Here is a 16888-nt window from a genome sequence, read left to right as displayed (position 1 = left end):
TTTTCACAGCTTTATTTTAAGTTGAAGAACCATGCTGACTCCAGGGGATTTGGTTAATAAGAGGGGGTAATTGCCAAGAAGAGGCATTTGGGGTGAACAGGGGAAAGGCACTCGTTGGGACCCCCCACCCTCCCTGCCCCCCAGTGGTCTTCCTCCCACAGATGTATGCTCCTGGGGCAGGGGTCCCTTGAAACGCAGCTAGATGATTCTCTGGCCCTGCCGTCTTCATATTTAACTAAACCTAGAGAAGACACCCAAGGCCCAACCGACGTTGCAAAAGGGCTAAGGTGAGGTGAGGAGAGGGGGTAAGGGTGAGTGGAGGGCTTGCCGTGCAGAGGAACACGGTACAAAGACACTGGCTGTGGGGGCCACCACCTCTCCACCTGTGGTTGGCAGCCCCCACGCACGGTCCCCTCAGGCAGCCTCACCAGTGCCAGGTGCAGGATGTGCTGACCTGTGATGCTGCTTTCTCAGAACCATGGAGATCGGGATGTCAGAGGATACGATCTAAAGAGGACACAGCCTGTGCTGAGTGGTGGCCACCTGGGCCGCGCCCACACCGCCCACCAACCTCGGGAGCCCTCCTGTAGCCAGGCTCGGGTCCCCCTCTGGTGCTCAGCGTGCCCGGAGGGGAGAAGGGCCACCACCTGTCCCTTACAACCAGATGGCACAACCCCAAAGCAGGAGCTCTGTTGGTCTCAGCCAAAGCGGACTGGGGACAGCAGAGAGCCACGTCGGAGCTACCAGACTCTGTCTCTGGCCGGTCTCTGTCTCCAGCTCTCCCTGTGGCTGCTGGTCTCTGTCTCCAGCTCCCCCTGTGGCTCCAGGGTCAGGCCCCTTGGCCCTGCTCGCCTCCCTGCGGGGCACAACCAGGCTCACCTGCGGGCTTCTCTGGCCCCAGGTCTCTGGGAAGGAGCTGCAGCAGGGTCTGCATCTGGCCTCTCAGGCCCAAGAGCCCACGCCCAGGGCAGTTCCCTGGCAATTAGCACATTGAGCATCGACTCCGCCCTGCCAGCCACTGAGCCCAGCTGGCCCTTCAAGGGTGCACTTTACCACCAGTGACCTTCAGCCTCTCCTTGTAGACCCCTCCTGCGGATTCCCCCACCAGCTGGGAGGCCTGTGGTCCCCAGGTGCTCTGTGGCCTTGCCCGCTGTAGACCAGTTAGTTCCCAGGGCCTGCTTTGCAGGGTGGCTCAAAGGCAGGGGGCGAGAACGGGCCTTGGGCAGGACCAGCCTGCACGCAATGTGGGGTATGCGAAGTGTCTCACTCCTGACCCCCATTTGTGGCTCTATCCCCACCCCTGGGTGACTCCACAGGTGGTGATAAGAGTCTGATGTCTTCCCTGCCTTGAAAATGGCTCAGAGCAGTGTCTCTGAGGTAGAACTCTCCAGGATGTCTGGGGCTCGTGACTGAAATCCTCCAGAGGTGCCACAAAAGTGGGTCCCTCCCATGCTCTGGGGTCATCAGCGGGGATCTGCCAGCACTTAATCCTCTGTTCAGAGCAGCGCTCTTCAAATGTCCACTTCAAACGTGCACACTAGCTGCCTGGGCAGAGTCCCCAGGCCTCACTGGGCTGGAGACTGCACTTCAGCCAGGCTCCCCAGGGAGGCCCGTGCTGCTGGTGCACAGGTCACACTTCTTTAGAGTTGGGCCGTTTTCTTTTCAACAGTCCCAAAAGGGCCAAGTTAGAACCTGCTGGAGCCTGGCCAGTCTGGAGTGTGTGCACGGGGCATTTCCTTTGGGGTGGGAGGGGCTGCAGAGGGGGCAAAGGGAGGAGGCCCCTCTCCCAAGGGGCAAGCCCAGCAGGGATGCAGCTGCCAACCCAGAGCAGTCCTGGGCACCGCCCCCGGGCCCTCTGCCCTTGGAGAACAGGCCTTTCATCAATCAGTTCAACTCAGTGGGGCTCCTTCTCTTGCTCCCCACCCCCTCTGGAGCCTCCCAAGAGTGGTGATGGCAGCTCCGCCCACCACCCCCAGGGGGCGACCGAGGTCATCCTGGGGCTGCCCTTGCCCCAAAGAGATAGACCTTCCACCCCAGGCAGGGTCCGCACAGGGGTGAACTCCTCCAGCCCCTCACTCCCCTGAAGTCCTGCCCGTCCCATTTCTCAGCTATCTGAAGAATGTTCCCGATGCTGTCACCCAGGACTAGGGACAGTCCTGGGGAGATGTGAAGGCGACACTGGCCACACGGAGTGGTGGGCACTGGAGGGAGAGTGTCAGGCTCACAGTCCTGCTCTGTCCCCTCTCTGTAGTTGTGGGAACTTGGCTCGGCCTCAGTTTCCTATCTATGAACTTAGAGAGTGGCCAAGGGTTGAATGAGAAGAGGCACTTGTTCTGCCTGGGACCGTGTGGGCGATCAACAAACGGGGGCCCTGGCTAAGGTCTCCAAGGGGGATAAAGGTAAGAAGTTAGAAGTCACAGGCCGGGACAGGGAGGGGACAGGAAGGGCAGTGGACCAGAGTGTCCCCTCCCCCACCTCTCCTTTGTCCTCACCTTAGGGCCCCAGCTGGGCTCTGCCCTTCTTCCACCTGGACTTGGGTGTGCTGAGTGTGAGTGCTCTGTGCACGGAACACCCACCCCTGCCGCCCACCCACATTGGTCCCGGACCATGACTGGCCGGGCACCACACTTCCCAAGGGCTCTGGGATGGCTTTGCCCACCACCTCACTCACTGTCTTTCACCAGAGAAGATGCTATGGACTGAATGTGCCCCCCCTCCCCCGCCAATTCCTATGTTGAAGCCCCAACCCCAGTGTGATGGTGCTTGGAAGGGCGGGGCCTCTAGGAGGTGATCAAGTTCTGGAGGGATGTCCCAGGATGGGATTAGCATCCTTATAGGAAGAGAGAGACACCAGAGCTTGGGCTCACACTGGGCCATAGGAGGACACAGCAAGGAGGGGTGAGTTAGAGAGCTGCCACCGGAACCCGACCATGCCTCTCTTTCAGCCTCAGGGACTAGAAGCCTGGCCCCATCTCTCCTCCCCTTCCCCAGCCTCCTGACTCCTCCTCTGAAGAAGCCAGATCACTGGAGACATTCACTTGGCCAGGGGCCAGAAGACCAGGTAGTCTTGGTTCCCCGTATTTCATTGTCCCCTCTCCTTGAAAGGACCTGTGGTCACCAAGGGGTAACCTGGGCTGCGATGACTCTCTCAGCACTTGACGGGGAGAGGGCTGGGGGGAGGCGTGAAGAGAGCTCTCATTGGCTTCACACATCACCTCCCCCCACCCCAGCTCTTTTCCTCTGGCTGCAGGCCCCGCCTTCTCTCCCACTGCCCTGCCGACCCTTCCCCCCAGGTGTCCGACACACCCCTCAATGCCTCTTCCACCCAGAGGTTTTCTGAGAGATGCCGGAATCAGAAACTTTGGGTCCTGAAGCACAATTTCAACAAGCTCGCCTTTGCTCTTGTTAATGAGTAAAGGAACAGACCTTGAGTTCTGGGACACAAAGAAAAATGAGAGCCCTGGCCATTTTCCCACCCAGACAGAGCACGGGGGGAATTTGGGCTCAACAAGGCAGCTGGTGACAGGTTCTGTCACTGGGCAATCCCACGCTGGAGGTTCTCGGAGAGCCGGGGGACCTCGCTTTGGGAAGCAGTGCTGGTGGGGAGGGTTTCAAGTTATGTAACTCCAAGGGCAGATGCTTGTGGTCTGATTCCAGCTCTGGAACTCAGTGCTGTGTGGCTACGGGCAAATCTCTGAGCTCAGTGTTGCTCTCTGTGCCATGAAGATGCGTCAGTACGTCATCAGTACTCCAGGGACCAGTGGAGCTGATGTAAGCAAACCCTGAGAACATGGGAAGGCAGCTCGGCGGAAATCAGTTTGGTGTTAACTTGGTTTGTTTAAATGGTAATCTGGGGGCGAGACTTAGATGTACCTCACAGCTAATGTGTGCTGAGTACTTACTGTATGCCACACATTGTACAGCTATCTCCATTAATCCCATGACGGCCCTAGGATTATTCAACAGACAGGCAGACTGAGGCCTGGTGGCATTACACAGCCCCTTGTCCCAGATACTCTGACTGCAGCAGGAGACGAACCACAGCTCTCAGGCCCCAAGTGGCTCTCCCTTTAGGGACCTCCACACACACTGGGCCGATCCCAGAGGCCACAAGGACACTGAAGAGGAGACTCTGCCCTTTGGGGGGTGCTCATGACATGGGCAGCATGCATGTACACGAGTGGGGGAGCGCCGTGGGGGCGCACCTGCAGGACACACAGGTTTCTCCAAAAAGGAAATGATGATGACAATAATGACGCCCCGATCTTCCCTGGCCCGTGTAGACTGCAAACCGCTCCAACGCCAGATCCTCACGGCTACTCTGACTTGGCGGGCAAGAATTATCATCTTCATCTGCTGCCCGCAAGCATGCCTGGCTCACACAGCCGCCAGGTTTTTGGGGTGCTCTTTTCTCTGCTTTTCGAAGTGTGCGTGCCCTACCTTTCTGGGGACACCAGCTGAGAAGGATCCAGGTCCTAAAATTCCTGACACCGAGATGGGTTTTCTTTGACCACTCCCAGTCCCTGATGTAGGGCCAGGGGCAACCCTCGGTTCCCAGGTCAGTGACCACCCCCAAATGGACAGTGAGCTCTTGTTTAAGGTTCCTGGCCAAGGACTCCCACCACAGATAGAGGAGCTAGAGCTCAGGGTGGGAGAATGGTGTGCAAGAGGCCAGGGACCAGCTGGGACCAGACTTGAGGGCGCCTCGCCCCACCCCTGCCTTTTCTCCAGGTGGCAATGCAGCCCTCCTGGGTCTGCCTGAAGTGGTCATGCATGAGCCATCATTTCCTGGGGGTCTCATGGAAGGGCTTTGAGCATGCCAGGGCTGGACAGTCCCCCCAGGGGGAGAGCCGAGGGGCCCTCGAGCCCTCATTAGAGTCATCCTGCCTCCCCATGTCTACTCCGCTACATCACGGGCTGGAGGCCACCCCAGGTCAGGAATCTGAATGTAACCTGGCCCAGCATCAAAAGAAAAAGCTCTTGGCTGTGGTGTCACCTGCCAAAGAAACCCCAGAGGGGCTGATTTTTATGTGCCGTATCTTTAAAAAAAGGAAAGAAAGAAAGAAAGAAAAGCGGAGACCTTAATTCCAGGCAGCAAGGCTTGGCCTTTTCCTGATGTGAATGTCCAAGAAAGGAAGGAGAGGAGACCGGGCTCTGCAGATCGAGGAGCCCTTGGTGCTTTCGGGGTGACAGAAGCCGGCGGCTGCCCCCTCCTTGCCTGATTCCTGCAGACGGCAAAGTGGCCCCCTTCTGGCTCCCCCAGATGGCAAAGCGGCCCCCTTCTGGCTCCCCGGCCACCTCTGGCTGGATCCAAGACCGCCCATATGAGCAGAGCCAGGGGATCAAGAATCTGATGGGAACTCAGCTCTCCTGAGCATCATTTCCATCTCAGCCTCTGTGTCATTGGGCAGAGTGAATCTGGGGCCTCCGGACTTGTGCCACTGGGGCCAGAACTCCTTGCCTCTGTGCCATCAACTTCATCAAGATCGCTTTATCTAATGGTCACTTTGTGTCGCCATTCTCAGCCTCTGGAGGACCCCCCCAGCTGTGGGGTTACCCCATCTTCCCCACCCCGCACTCCAAGCATCTTAGCAGATCTGATGCCTTTTTTAAGCCCCCCCCCAACCCCGGGCTCTGCTAGGTCTCGGGGGTTGGGGGGGGCCTGCTGGAGGCTTCTATGTGCAAAGGTAACATTTCACTTTTGGGGGGAGGTGGGCTCCAGACTGCCTCCTTTGTGGGCTGAGACGTGCCCGCGAGAGGAGTGAGAGCCCCACTGCCGGCCTGACTTAATTCCTTCCCTTTCAATAGTGACCCAGAGCCCCTTGGAAACAGCAAGCTGGGGGCAGGGAGCTCGGGGCCCCGCCATACCCACCCGGGCAGGAGGAAAATATTTACGCACCGGGGCGGCATTCGCTGCTTTCAGAGACCTCCTTTGAACTGTTAATCAAGCCCAATCTTTCGGAATAATAGCCCGATTATTACTGCCCTGTTTGCATAACAAAGAAGTCCAATAAAACTTATTTCACTGTGCGCGGAGGGGGTGTGAAGGATCGCCCTGAGAAACGAGTCTCAGGAATGCGGCGAGCCGCTCCACGGCCAGAACCCAGGAATAAAGACAATGCAATTTGCCACCAAGAAAAGCCCAATAGACCAATAAATTACCCGCGTGCGAAGGGATTAGATCGGGTTTCAGTGGCTGTGTGGGAGGGGTGGGGTGAGCCGGGAGAGGGGGATAAACCTGCCTCCTCTTAAAGGGGTAAGTCTCGTTTGGAATACAAGCCCCATGATCCGGTCAGTTTTGTCCGACTTGGGGCAAGGCGTGGGGGGTCGGGTGGGAGTAGGGGTGTGTGTGTGTGTTGGGGGTTGTTGTAGCACAGCAACTGCCCAGATTCATTTACTTGCTGCAAGTTCTGGACCCTACCAGGTGCTTCAGCCTGTTCGAGGCAAGTCTGTGGGTTTCTCTGCTCAGGGGCAAGCAGCTCCCAAACTTTTAGAAGGCAGAGTAAACACGTTTCACGTGACTCCTGAGTCACAGTAAAGACGTTAGGATGGAGGCAGGAGAGGGTCCCCGGGGAAAAGCATTTCAGCCCGGTCTGGAAGGGAAAGTGGGATTTGGCAGGTGACTTGGGACAGAGGTCTAGGAGGTACATTGGCCTCGGGAACAGCGGAGGTTGGCTGGAGCCGAAATACTGGTTGGTTGCTGGTAGCAAACGTCACGGAGCTCCAAAGCGCTTTCCTCAGCAGTGTGGGGGGCCAGGGGTCCCCCAGCTCCGTTATATTCCACCACAAGGGGGCGCTGGTATCACCCCACCCTCCTCAGCGACCTGCTCCCAATTCCTCTTGCCTTGGTCCCCCACACCCCAGGGGGACCAAGATGCTTCCTGCAGCGTGCGTGCCTCTGTGGGCCCTCGTGGCCTTTCCCAAGGCGCTCCCACAAGCACCCAGCAATCAGCTAGACTCAGGTCCCTCCGTGGAAGTACCCTACTGTGGTTCTGTTCTCCTGCCTGGACCCTGCCGCCCCAGCCTGATTTCAGACTCTGATGAGGTTGATTGTGGGGAGCCCCAGGAAAATGTTCAGGAAGTGCGCGGCATGATCAGAATACTATTTTTAGGAGGTGGTGGCTTTCTTTGGGGTCAAGCAGACAGAGCCTGCACAGAATGGCTTGAAAAAACAGGGCTGACCGGGCCTCTGTGAAAATGTCACCCACAAAGCCAGAGACCTGGTCCTGTCCCCGCTCACTCTGGGCCGCGGAGGCACGGAGGCTCCCCTCTCATCAAGCTGTGATGGGTCCTGAAGGAGGTGCGGAGCAGCACCAAGGGGGGGGGGGCGGCCTGCCTGCATCCAGCATGGGACTCTCGCTTTGGCAGCCAACAGCTGCCAGCACTCTCTTCTGTCCCTTCAGCAGGGACTCAAGGACAGGGCAGCGAACGGATCTGCTGCCAGGATGGGGCACACTCAGGCCTGGACAATGTCCTGGAGTCTCCTTGAGTTCAGAGATGCCTGGAACCTGCCGTCTGGGTCTCTCCCGCAGGACCTGCCCGGGATCATCGTGGCGTCACCATCGGCCTGTCAGACACCAGATACCTCCAGCAGCACACCCAGGTCCACGGCCACCCACGGAGCTGAGGCAGGAGGCACTGCCCCCTCATCCCACTCAGCCACACAGGCCAAGTTGCTACAAGAAAGCACGCCAAGGAAAAGGGCACACGACGGGACACCCTCCCCCCACAGATTTCGCTGGGGTCATGGGGAGCCTGATCAAAGGCAAACAGGGAATTCAAAAAAGCACCTGTGGGCTTAGAGTTCCTCTGGGTAAGAGGGGCCCATGCCAGCCAAGGGCTGAGCGGGGAGCGAGATGTCATGCCCAGAGCATCTTATCTTAGGGCATAGCATTGAGCTACCCCGAGTTCCACAAGGAGGGCGGTTATGGGCAAAGACATCACTTTTCCTACATAAATGAAGCTTTCAGGTGTGCAATTTGGTCTTCCTGCTTTGAGGTATAACCCCATTTCCTGAGTCTAGGGGCTGGCTCTCGTAATGATAATTTTCCATCCTGGCTCTGCCTCCAGGAACCCTGTGCTCATCGGCTTGCCCGCTCCAGGTCCAAGTTCATTTGAAGTGGCTTTTTTGCCCTCACCGCTGTCCACGGGCAGGCCTCCCTCCTCCGCCTTCCTCATGCGGTGGGAGGGCAAATGCACGCCAGCTGGGCACACACATGTGTGAGCCTGTGTTCATGGGCCATTCCTCAGCATGGGAAGCAATAATGGGCTCCTTTCTGCGGGGACCTGGGTGCAGACGGACCACTTTAATAGGCGTCTAGGTATTCCGACTGCTTGGGTGAAATGGTGCATGAAATGAATAAATAAGCAAAACCCAAAGACATAAATCTGACTTGGGAAAATCTGCACAATGACAGCCCTGCCAACTCGTTTTCCTGACCTATGGCTGGGTGGCATCTTCTTCTTTGAAATACTAAGTGAGGGAACGGATAGGGAGCAGAGAGGGCTCTTGGGAGGAGGCAAAAATGCCAGGTCTGCAGAAAATGTGGTCTCCCTTCATTCTGCTATCGAATAGCTCCTGATTATGTTCCTTATTTTTCCTTAAAGCCTTATAGGATCCATAGCACAAACTCTCAGATGCCACAAAACAAACTTAATGGGCTTGTTTACTCAAAATTGGGGATATGGATAAGGGTAGGGGTCCGTGTTCTCCCTTTGGCTCTGTCACTAGCTAGCTCTGTAATGTCAGGCAGCCTCTCTGACCCTCTGTCTCCTCTTCAGGGCAGTGGGAGTGATGACATTCCATGAGGAAGGGGTGGTGAGCTCAGGAGGTGTTGTATTTAAAGCATTTGACTTTAATGAGCTTTAATGAGCTCCTGGTGTTTTGTGACCACTCCATAAATGAAAAGAGGTTTAAAAATTATTGTTCCCCATTCAGATGATCATACTTTGGAGAGAATAACACAAGTTCTTATATCTCGGAGGATGTGCGTAATCTTTGTGCGAGGTTGGAATTTGGGTTATTTTCATTTACTTACTTATCCTTTTCGGTTTTTAGATTTTAAAGTGAGGGTTGTTTTTATAACCAAAAAAAGTTATTTTAGAAAAAAGATTGGGGTATCTGGGGGGATAAAAGAAAACCCATGGTCTCTGTCTCTTGAGAAAATAGAACAGAAATACCAAAGACCCAAGGGCCCCACCCTTCCCAGGACCGCATGGGTTGTACTTGGGGTGTGCAGCAAGAAGAAGGGTATGAAGAAACAGAAAATGGCGTTCTGCCCTTACTGAAAGAACTGGTGATTTAGGAGAGGACAAAAACCCAAGACCCACGAAGCCATGACGCTGAGAGGAAGCACAGATGTCTGCAGCCAAGAGGACAGGTGTCTCGGTCACCGGAGGAATGGCACGGACCCCGAGAGACCCCACTGAACTTGATCGAGGGGGCATTTCCATTCCAGTATGGGCAGCGGCATGAGCACGGGGGGCCTGGGGGTTGCCCACCGGGAGGGCGTGGTGGGGTGCTAGCAGACTGTGTCTGTGTGTCTGGGGGGCAGGAGTGACCTGGGACCTGGGGATTTGCCAGAAGCCATGGGAATAAGGCCTGGGAGAAGCTCGGGGCGGAGGGGGGGGGGGGCAGAAGTCAGAGGGTCCTCCCTTTTGGATGCTACAAGGAGGCACAAGTTCCCGAGCAGGGCTTTTAGAACAACTCATCTGGGGGTGTGCACAGGGGTCGGGGGGCCGGAGGGGTGGGTCCTAAGGCTGGCCAGCTGTTGTAGCGAGGAGCCAATGGGAACAGACAGGACAGGGCGTAGGAAGGAGACCCAGCCCCAAGCACCTGGACCGAAGGGACAGGCCCATGTCACACTTGTCACTTCGCTGTTCTGGGCAGTTTAACAGACGCAAACCAGGCACTGGCCCCGGGGGCAGGAGGGGAGGAATCGTAGGTGAGCCACCACCCTGGTGTGTCCAGGACTGGGAGGGTTTCTAAGGACAGCAGACGTTCAGCTTTCAAACTAGAAAAGTCCGGGGTATGCTAGGATGTGTGGGTCACTCTAGAAGAAACCGCGCCTTCGGTTTTCTGCGGGTTAAATTGAGCCAAGCATGGGAACAGCATGGTAGTCAACCACTCCGTCAAAACAGAAAGTTGGGGTTCTCCGCCCAGTTCTGTGCCGGGCCTTGCCTATTTCACCGAAGAGGGGATTTTTCGCAGGAACCACGTGACCCCCAGTCTAAAAACTGGTCTCCACCTCGTCCTCTTACCCCCATAGGGTCCTGGGACGCCCTCCTGCCCATTGCACAGAGCGTCCTTAGCCGAGCCCATGGACCACCTGTCCCCACTTCTCCGTGATTGCTACAAGTACTTGAACCTTGCAGACAGGTTTCCCTTCTTCAGCCACAAGACCAGAAAGCCTCTCCTTGGGGCGCCTGGGTGGCTCAGTGGGTTAAGCCTCTGCCTTCGGCTCAGGTCATGATCTCAGGGTCCTGGGATCGAGCCCCGCATCGGCCTCTCTGCTCAGCGGGAGTCTGCTTCCTCCTCTCTCTCTGCCTGCCTCTCTGCCTACTTGTGATCTCTGTCTGTCAAATAAATAAATAAAATCTTGAAAGAAAGAAAGGAAGGAAGGAAGGAAGGAAATCCTCTCCTTATTCCCAGTTCACCGTCAGGGGCTAACAGGTAAACCGCCCACAGGATCTTACATCCGGCCTTCCTGGGAGCCAAGGCTCTGTGTGTCCCACACCGACCTGCTAGCTGGCTCTGCTGTCCTCTGGTTCCTGCCACCAGACATCATTCTCTCCCTTTGGGACACCAGGTCCCACCGGGAGAACAAAATTGTGATAAGCAAATTGACTTGCTTGCACATTTCCAAGCACCGGCTCTGGGAGAACTTTTCTCATCCCTATATTGACACAGATGCCCTTGGACACCGCAGACGGCCCTTGGTCTCCACAGGCCTTAGTTTCCCTTTGAGGACTGACATTTCTGTAACCGGCACAGTTCAAAAGTAAAGGGAAAGGAACGAGGGGAAAAGACAGGCAATAATTTTTAGAAGGGCAGTCTTCACACTGGAGGGTATATCAGAACCCCCTAGAGGGCCCGGCAGGGGACAGACTGAGGGGTCCCACCCTGGGGTATGGGCTTCGGTGCATCCGGCGTGGGCCCAGAGCTTGTCTGTGTGTAACCAGCAGCTCCCGCGGGAGGCTGAGGCTGCGGGTCCAGACACCAGACTTGAAGAACTCCTGTGCGAGTATAGACCACACTCACCCACCCGAAGTTGATAGGAAACGGGCCAACATATCTACAACCCTTTGACGGGGTTCTCTTAGCAATCTGTTTGATGAAGTCACAGTGATTTAGAAGTTTAAGAAGCATCTATGTATCTGTCCCCCACCCCTGTCCCTGCCCACAGCTAGGCCATCCCCAACCACGGTGGGCACAGCACCGTCTAAGCACACAGCCTTGCAGCCTGAGGACTACCAAAGAACCCTTCCCATCAGGAGGCTGAGGATCCGCCAGCCATGCTGGGAGGAGGGTCCTGAAGGCTGCCACTGAGTCAGGAACCCAGCAGGCATGCCAGGGGGCCACAGGCACTGGGCGAGTCCCTGTAAACACTCTCCAAAGACACATGCCCTCTCAGTCTGCAGAGGTTAAGGCATCTTTCCCCACATAACTATGTCCAATTTAATTTGCACTCCTCTGGGTTTACTCCTGGCAGCCGTTCAAGCTAACTAGCGCTGAACAAACCTATTCTTTCCTGAGCCTGCTCAAGCCAGATTCCACCTGTCTTCAGTGGGAGAGGCCCCTGCAGGCAGGGCCCCCTGGGTCTCCACGCCTTACACTTGCCAGGGCTTTGGGTTTTCTCCAGCCCCCACCGCTGGCTCTCCCGGCTCTCCGTCAGACCCACAGCTTCTCGACTTCTGTCCAGAGCAGCCTCTCTGCCATTGGGTCCAAGAAGAGGATAGTCTGTCCGTCTTGTGCCGCGAAAAGGACCCATTTCATCCCTTAAGAAACTTGTGTTCTGACCCAGATTCCTTGCGCCTGCAAGTTTTCGGAGCCCCCCGTGTATCTGGAAGCTCAGATTTCAGTAAGGTGGGCAATTTTGACTAAATGCAGCTGTCAAGGCCTCAAATTAGAAGAAACACGAGCCAGCCGGCATGACGGTGCTGGGGCTATCTGTTCTATCTGCCAGGTTTTAGTTACCAGCCTTGAAGCCAAAAATGAAATGGGCTTCTAGGAAACAAAAGTGATGGAATGTGCATTGTGAATTATATAACCCACCAGCTTTCCTGGGACCGCGGTGGGGGGAATGGTGGGGGGAGCAGTGTGTTGGGGGTAGATTTTAAAATTAAGTTCTTCCGATGGAGACAAGAAATGAGCAACAAGGAAAACCCCACCACTGGGGTGCTGGCAGCTGCCTCCTTGCGAGTCCTGCCATCCCTGCCTTTCCTCTCCCCAATTCCAGCAGTTAATAAGCGCTGCCCCTTTAAGAGCGGGAAGGTGTTGTTTTAAGGGCCTCTAAGCCCCCCTTCTCAATTTCAGCTCCAAGCTGAGATCACATCCCCCAAGGCAGCCAAGGGACAAAAGCTATTTATCAACCCATCTGATAAAACTTCCAACAGGCCCCGGATCTTTATCTAGACCAAACTGAGATGCACACCCGGCAAAGTCCTGCTCCTCCAAAAGGTGGATTTCTTTTTAAAGAAGACTGTCCTTTTTATTATTTAATATTATTATTCTTAGTTTTGGGAAGAGAATCAAAATAGCCTTTCAGCCAGGCCCTACTGTAAAAGGGTAAAGGCCTTTTAAAAGGTGGGTGAAGGGGGGGAGGCAGTAGGCCACTCCTTGCTGGGTTCACTATATAGAGGTATTAATATTCCCCTACGGGGGCGCATGAGGGTCCAAGGTCTCTTTGGGTCACTGACCCACCCCCCCTTCTTGTCCTTGGCCCTGGCCTCCCCAGTGGAATCCAGAGCTGGGAGCAGGTTGTGGCTCACCGTGATGCCCTTGGGGCACGCAGCTGCTGAGTGAGCTGGGCACGCTGGACTCGGCTGGCGCCGGAGGCCCCCGCAACCGGGCTGGGGCGAGAAGGTAAACTGATCCCCTGCCCCTCACCGCTGCCAGCAGCGTCCGCCCGCCGGCAGCCCCAGCTCACAGCCAGGCAGAGCCCGGACTGCCCAGTTCTGCCAGTTCCTGAAACCCAGTTGGCTGGGAAGCAAAACAAAACAACCCAATCCCAGTCTAACCGAAATCCTTCCTTGCAAAGAGCTTGGTTGTGCGCGGGGGCTGCGGACGCGCGCCCGGCCGCAGAGGCTCGCACTTCTGCAAACAGACATCTCGGCACCCCGCAACACAATGGAGCCGGCCGAGAGATCCCGCCTTGCATCGGGGACCATTTGGCCCGTGACACTGGGTTTATTTGTATTTTAAGCAAGAGAAACAAATGGGTATAAAGGATTTAACTGGCGTTTCCAGGCTGTGAGTAGCATATGGCTAAAATGAAATAAAGTTTTATGAAACATTATAAAGAAAACAGACTGGGGATTTAAGTTTCGTGCTCTCCCCCTCCCCCCGAAAGGGAAAAAAAAAAGTGAAGAAACTGGAGCGTTTGGGAAGGAACAAATGCTTCTCTGTGGAGTCGGTCTCCCTTCCCCCAACAAAAACAAGAGGTCCGGGCTCGGAGGAATTTGAAAGCAGCGATCTGCCAAAAACATTGTGAAAAACTATGGGGGATTCATTGGAAACAGATGGCTTTTTCAGCTTTAATTCTGAAATTCTCTCCCTTTCTGACACAATAAAAACAAACAGGGGGCGACGCGGAATGTTATCAAACAGGAACCCGGGCTCGCGTGAGCCTAGTCCGTGGGCTTCCCCGCGTGGGCAGGAGCGTGGGGCGGGACGGGACAGGGTCCCGGAGGAGGGGGCGGCCGGGGACCCGCCTGGGACCTCAGGGGCGGCCCCGGCTCCACCCCTGGGCACCCGGCAGGTTCGCATTCGGATGGGCGAGCGGCCGGAGAAAGTGCCCCCCGCTCCCTCTCCCGGCCCCCTCCTGCGGGGCCCCTAAGGGGCGCGTCCCGGGAACCCCCTTTCTCGGAAGGAGGGAGGCGCCCCCGGCCCCTGCGACCTCCCTACTCCCGCTCCTTCCCGTGGCAGCCGGGCGGGGTCCTTCTACTCCCCCCCCCCCCGCCCCCGTCCGGGTCCCCGCGGGCATCCATCGTGCCCTCGGCGGGGCGCGGGAGAAACAAAGACCGGTGGAAATGGGAGGCGGGGGTCCCGGGGACGCCGGCGAACTTCGGCTCCGACCGGTTCGCAGAAGTACGGCCGAGGGGCGGCGGCGAGGCCCGGGAGCGGCAACCGGCCGTCCCCGCGCGCCCGGGGCAGTGCCTTACCTGCCGGGAAGCTGCAGAGAAGGAAGGCGAGGGTCGGCCAGAATCCCAGGGCTGAACGTCCTGCCCCTCTCCCCATACCCATCCATCCAGCTCGGCCTGTTACCACTAGCCTCTCCCTGGAAGAAGAGTTTAGAAGAAAAGAAGAGGAAAATAAATCACGCTGCGGAGAAAGGGCAGCCTCGCTCCGCCGGCGGGAGCAGCGAGCCGGGAGGCTCGGTCCCCCTCGGCCGCGGGCGCCCGGCGCGCCCCCCCCCCTCCCCGAGAGCCCCTCCCTCGCCCTCCCTCCCCCGTGTCCCCTCCAATGTCGGCGCGGCCCCGCCGCCCCAGCCGCCGCGCGGCCCGCCCCTTCGCGCTCGGGTTTCAGCGAGGCCCGCTGGGGGGGGGGGGGGCGACGAGCTGGGCGGGACCGAGGCGGTGGGGCTCCGACGCTGGCCTCGGGGAGCTCGGGAACCCGGGCCCAGGGGGTGCAGTGTGCGTCCCGGCTCCCCGATCCCCGCGGCGGCCCAGGCCGAGGAGGCCCAGCGCCCCCGGACGGCCTGCAGAGCGCCCCCCTAATCCAACCTGTAAATATCCAACCCAAGGAGAAACTGCGCTTGGAGACAAACCCCAGGACCCCGTTCCAACCAGACTGCCGTCCCGACGCCGCCACCCACACCCCCCTGTTCATTTCTTTCACTCAGAGGTGCCCCTCCACCCCCCACGCCCCCACGCAGGAGGCTGGAAAATCCTCTTTTGAGTTGTCCGAGGGTCCGGGATGGCCCGCTGGCTCTCAGCCGCCAACGCGCCTCGAGGCTCCCTCCCGCCGGGACCCCGGGCCACCCACCCTGCCGGGACTCTGAGCCTCCCGCATCCCCTTCGAGCACCTCGCTGCTTCCCCGGTACTTGCCCTGGCTGCAGTCCCGAGTTGGGGGCCTGCGAATCTGACGGAGACCGCAGGACGGCTGCCACCCCGGAGGAGGTGGGGATACAGCGGTCTCTGCGGTGCGCTGGGCCGGGCCTTCTAGGGCTGCCAGGGCAAGGCCACCAAGGCCGCTTTTGGGAGGGCATCAGGGTGGCGACTTCCCTTAACTCAGTCGCTTATTTTTCCAGGAGAAAAATGTCTCCTCCCCAAGGTTGCCTAGGACCTGCGGCTCTTCTGCCGCTGTTGGGATATTTAAGAGACTGGCAACTTTCCCCGAGAAACATCTTTTGGATGGAACGCAAATAGGCCAGAGCAAGTGTTTTTGCGTCGAACCAATCCCTCCCTTGGCCCCCCTCACCTCTCCTCCAAGCCTACTCATCTGGCTCTTTGGAAAAAAATTCTGAATTTTTATCCAATTTTGATGTTTCTCTTAAGCACTATCGCAGTCCTCACTTGCTGAAGGCCACACAGGCTGCAAGGCTTTGCCTGCGCTTAGGACTATTGTCTGCCAGGAGAGGAGGGTAGCTCTGGGGAAGCAGGCTTTGGGCAAGGGGAAGAAAGCCGTATGTCCCGTGAAGTCACAACCCAGTCAGCCTTCTAAATCTGGCTTCTGCAAAACAGGTGAGAAAGGGGGCTACTGTTTCAACCAGCTGTGCCGGGGGCCGCAGGAAGCTGTGGTCCCCTTGGTGCAAAAACTCCATGAAGACAACCGCTCATCTTTTAAAGTTGCACTGCCCATTTCCCCCAAAGAGTGAGGTCACCACCTAACAGGCTCTAAGTATCATTTCCCCAAACTGGGGTTCATTTTAAGCTCTGATTTGTAAAATGCTAGGGTCCTGTTGGGTGGAAAGTCCAGCACCTCCCAACCCAGGGCTCTCCTGGCATTCTTCTAGAGCGCCGCCCCCCCTCCCCGGCCAGACCTCACAGTTTATGCTAGAGAATCCTAGGACAGCCCTGGCCCACTGAGGCAGGCACAGAGCCCTACAGCACAGAGGCACCTTTGAGGTCCGTCCATTAACACCATTTGCGGGATTGTGCCCTTCCCAGTTAGCTCTAAAGCTTCTTGCTAATGAGAGAGGGATTCTTCAGCAAGGTAGCCCCCACAGTGACTCAGACACAAGCACTGCTGGGCTTGGAAGACCGGACAGCCTTTCCAGTGTGGTCCTTGCCTGAGGGTGGACCTTTGGAAGCAGGACTTGGAGCCTCCGTACCTCAATTTCATCGTCTATAGGGGCAGGCTGATAATATGGTCACCCTGAGACTACAAACAAATACAGTTTGAGAGGGGCACCGGGCCATGGGAACGCCCGAGCTCCTGCTACAAGATTGGCCGCCATTTTGTGAGGCGATCCAATTCTTATGACGTAAGTCCATGATTTAGGAAAGGGATACAGAAGGCTTCCTTTTTTTTTTTTTCTCCTCACGAGGAGAGATGTGTGAGGCTATATTTGGACATCACGAAAGTAGAGATTTGGCCTTTACATAGTTTAGACTATCAAGAGAAAGGCAGTCCCCCAAAAGAGCAGTATGGGGTCATGTTGGCCTTGAGCAACCCATCTATACTGGCCAAACCAACCAGCTTATTGACAATTCCGCAGGTCTTTG

General features: G+C 56.9%; 1 protein-coding gene across 1 annotated transcript in view; it reads right to left on the bottom strand.

Annotated features, from left to right (window-relative positions):
• The window catches only part of RGMA (repulsive guidance molecule BMP co-receptor a), a 44948-nt gene that overhangs the window by 11964 nt on the left and 16096 nt on the right, over positions 1 to 16888 (bottom strand). Inside the window, exon 2 of the mRNA XM_082736716.1 lies at positions 14383 to 14498. Coding sequence (XP_082592842.1) covers positions 14383 to 14498 — 116 coding nt within the window. The remainder of the gene's footprint in view (positions 1 to 14382; positions 14499 to 16888) is intronic.

The sequence above is a fragment of the Mustela nivalis genome (assembly GCF_964662115.1).
Source record: "Mustela nivalis genome assembly, chromosome: 6".
Classification (NCBI taxonomy): domain Eukaryota; kingdom Metazoa; phylum Chordata; class Mammalia; order Carnivora; family Mustelidae; genus Mustela; species Mustela nivalis.
The sequence above is the reverse complement of the archived record's forward strand: the minus strand, read 5'-3'. Positions and strand labels throughout refer to the sequence as shown.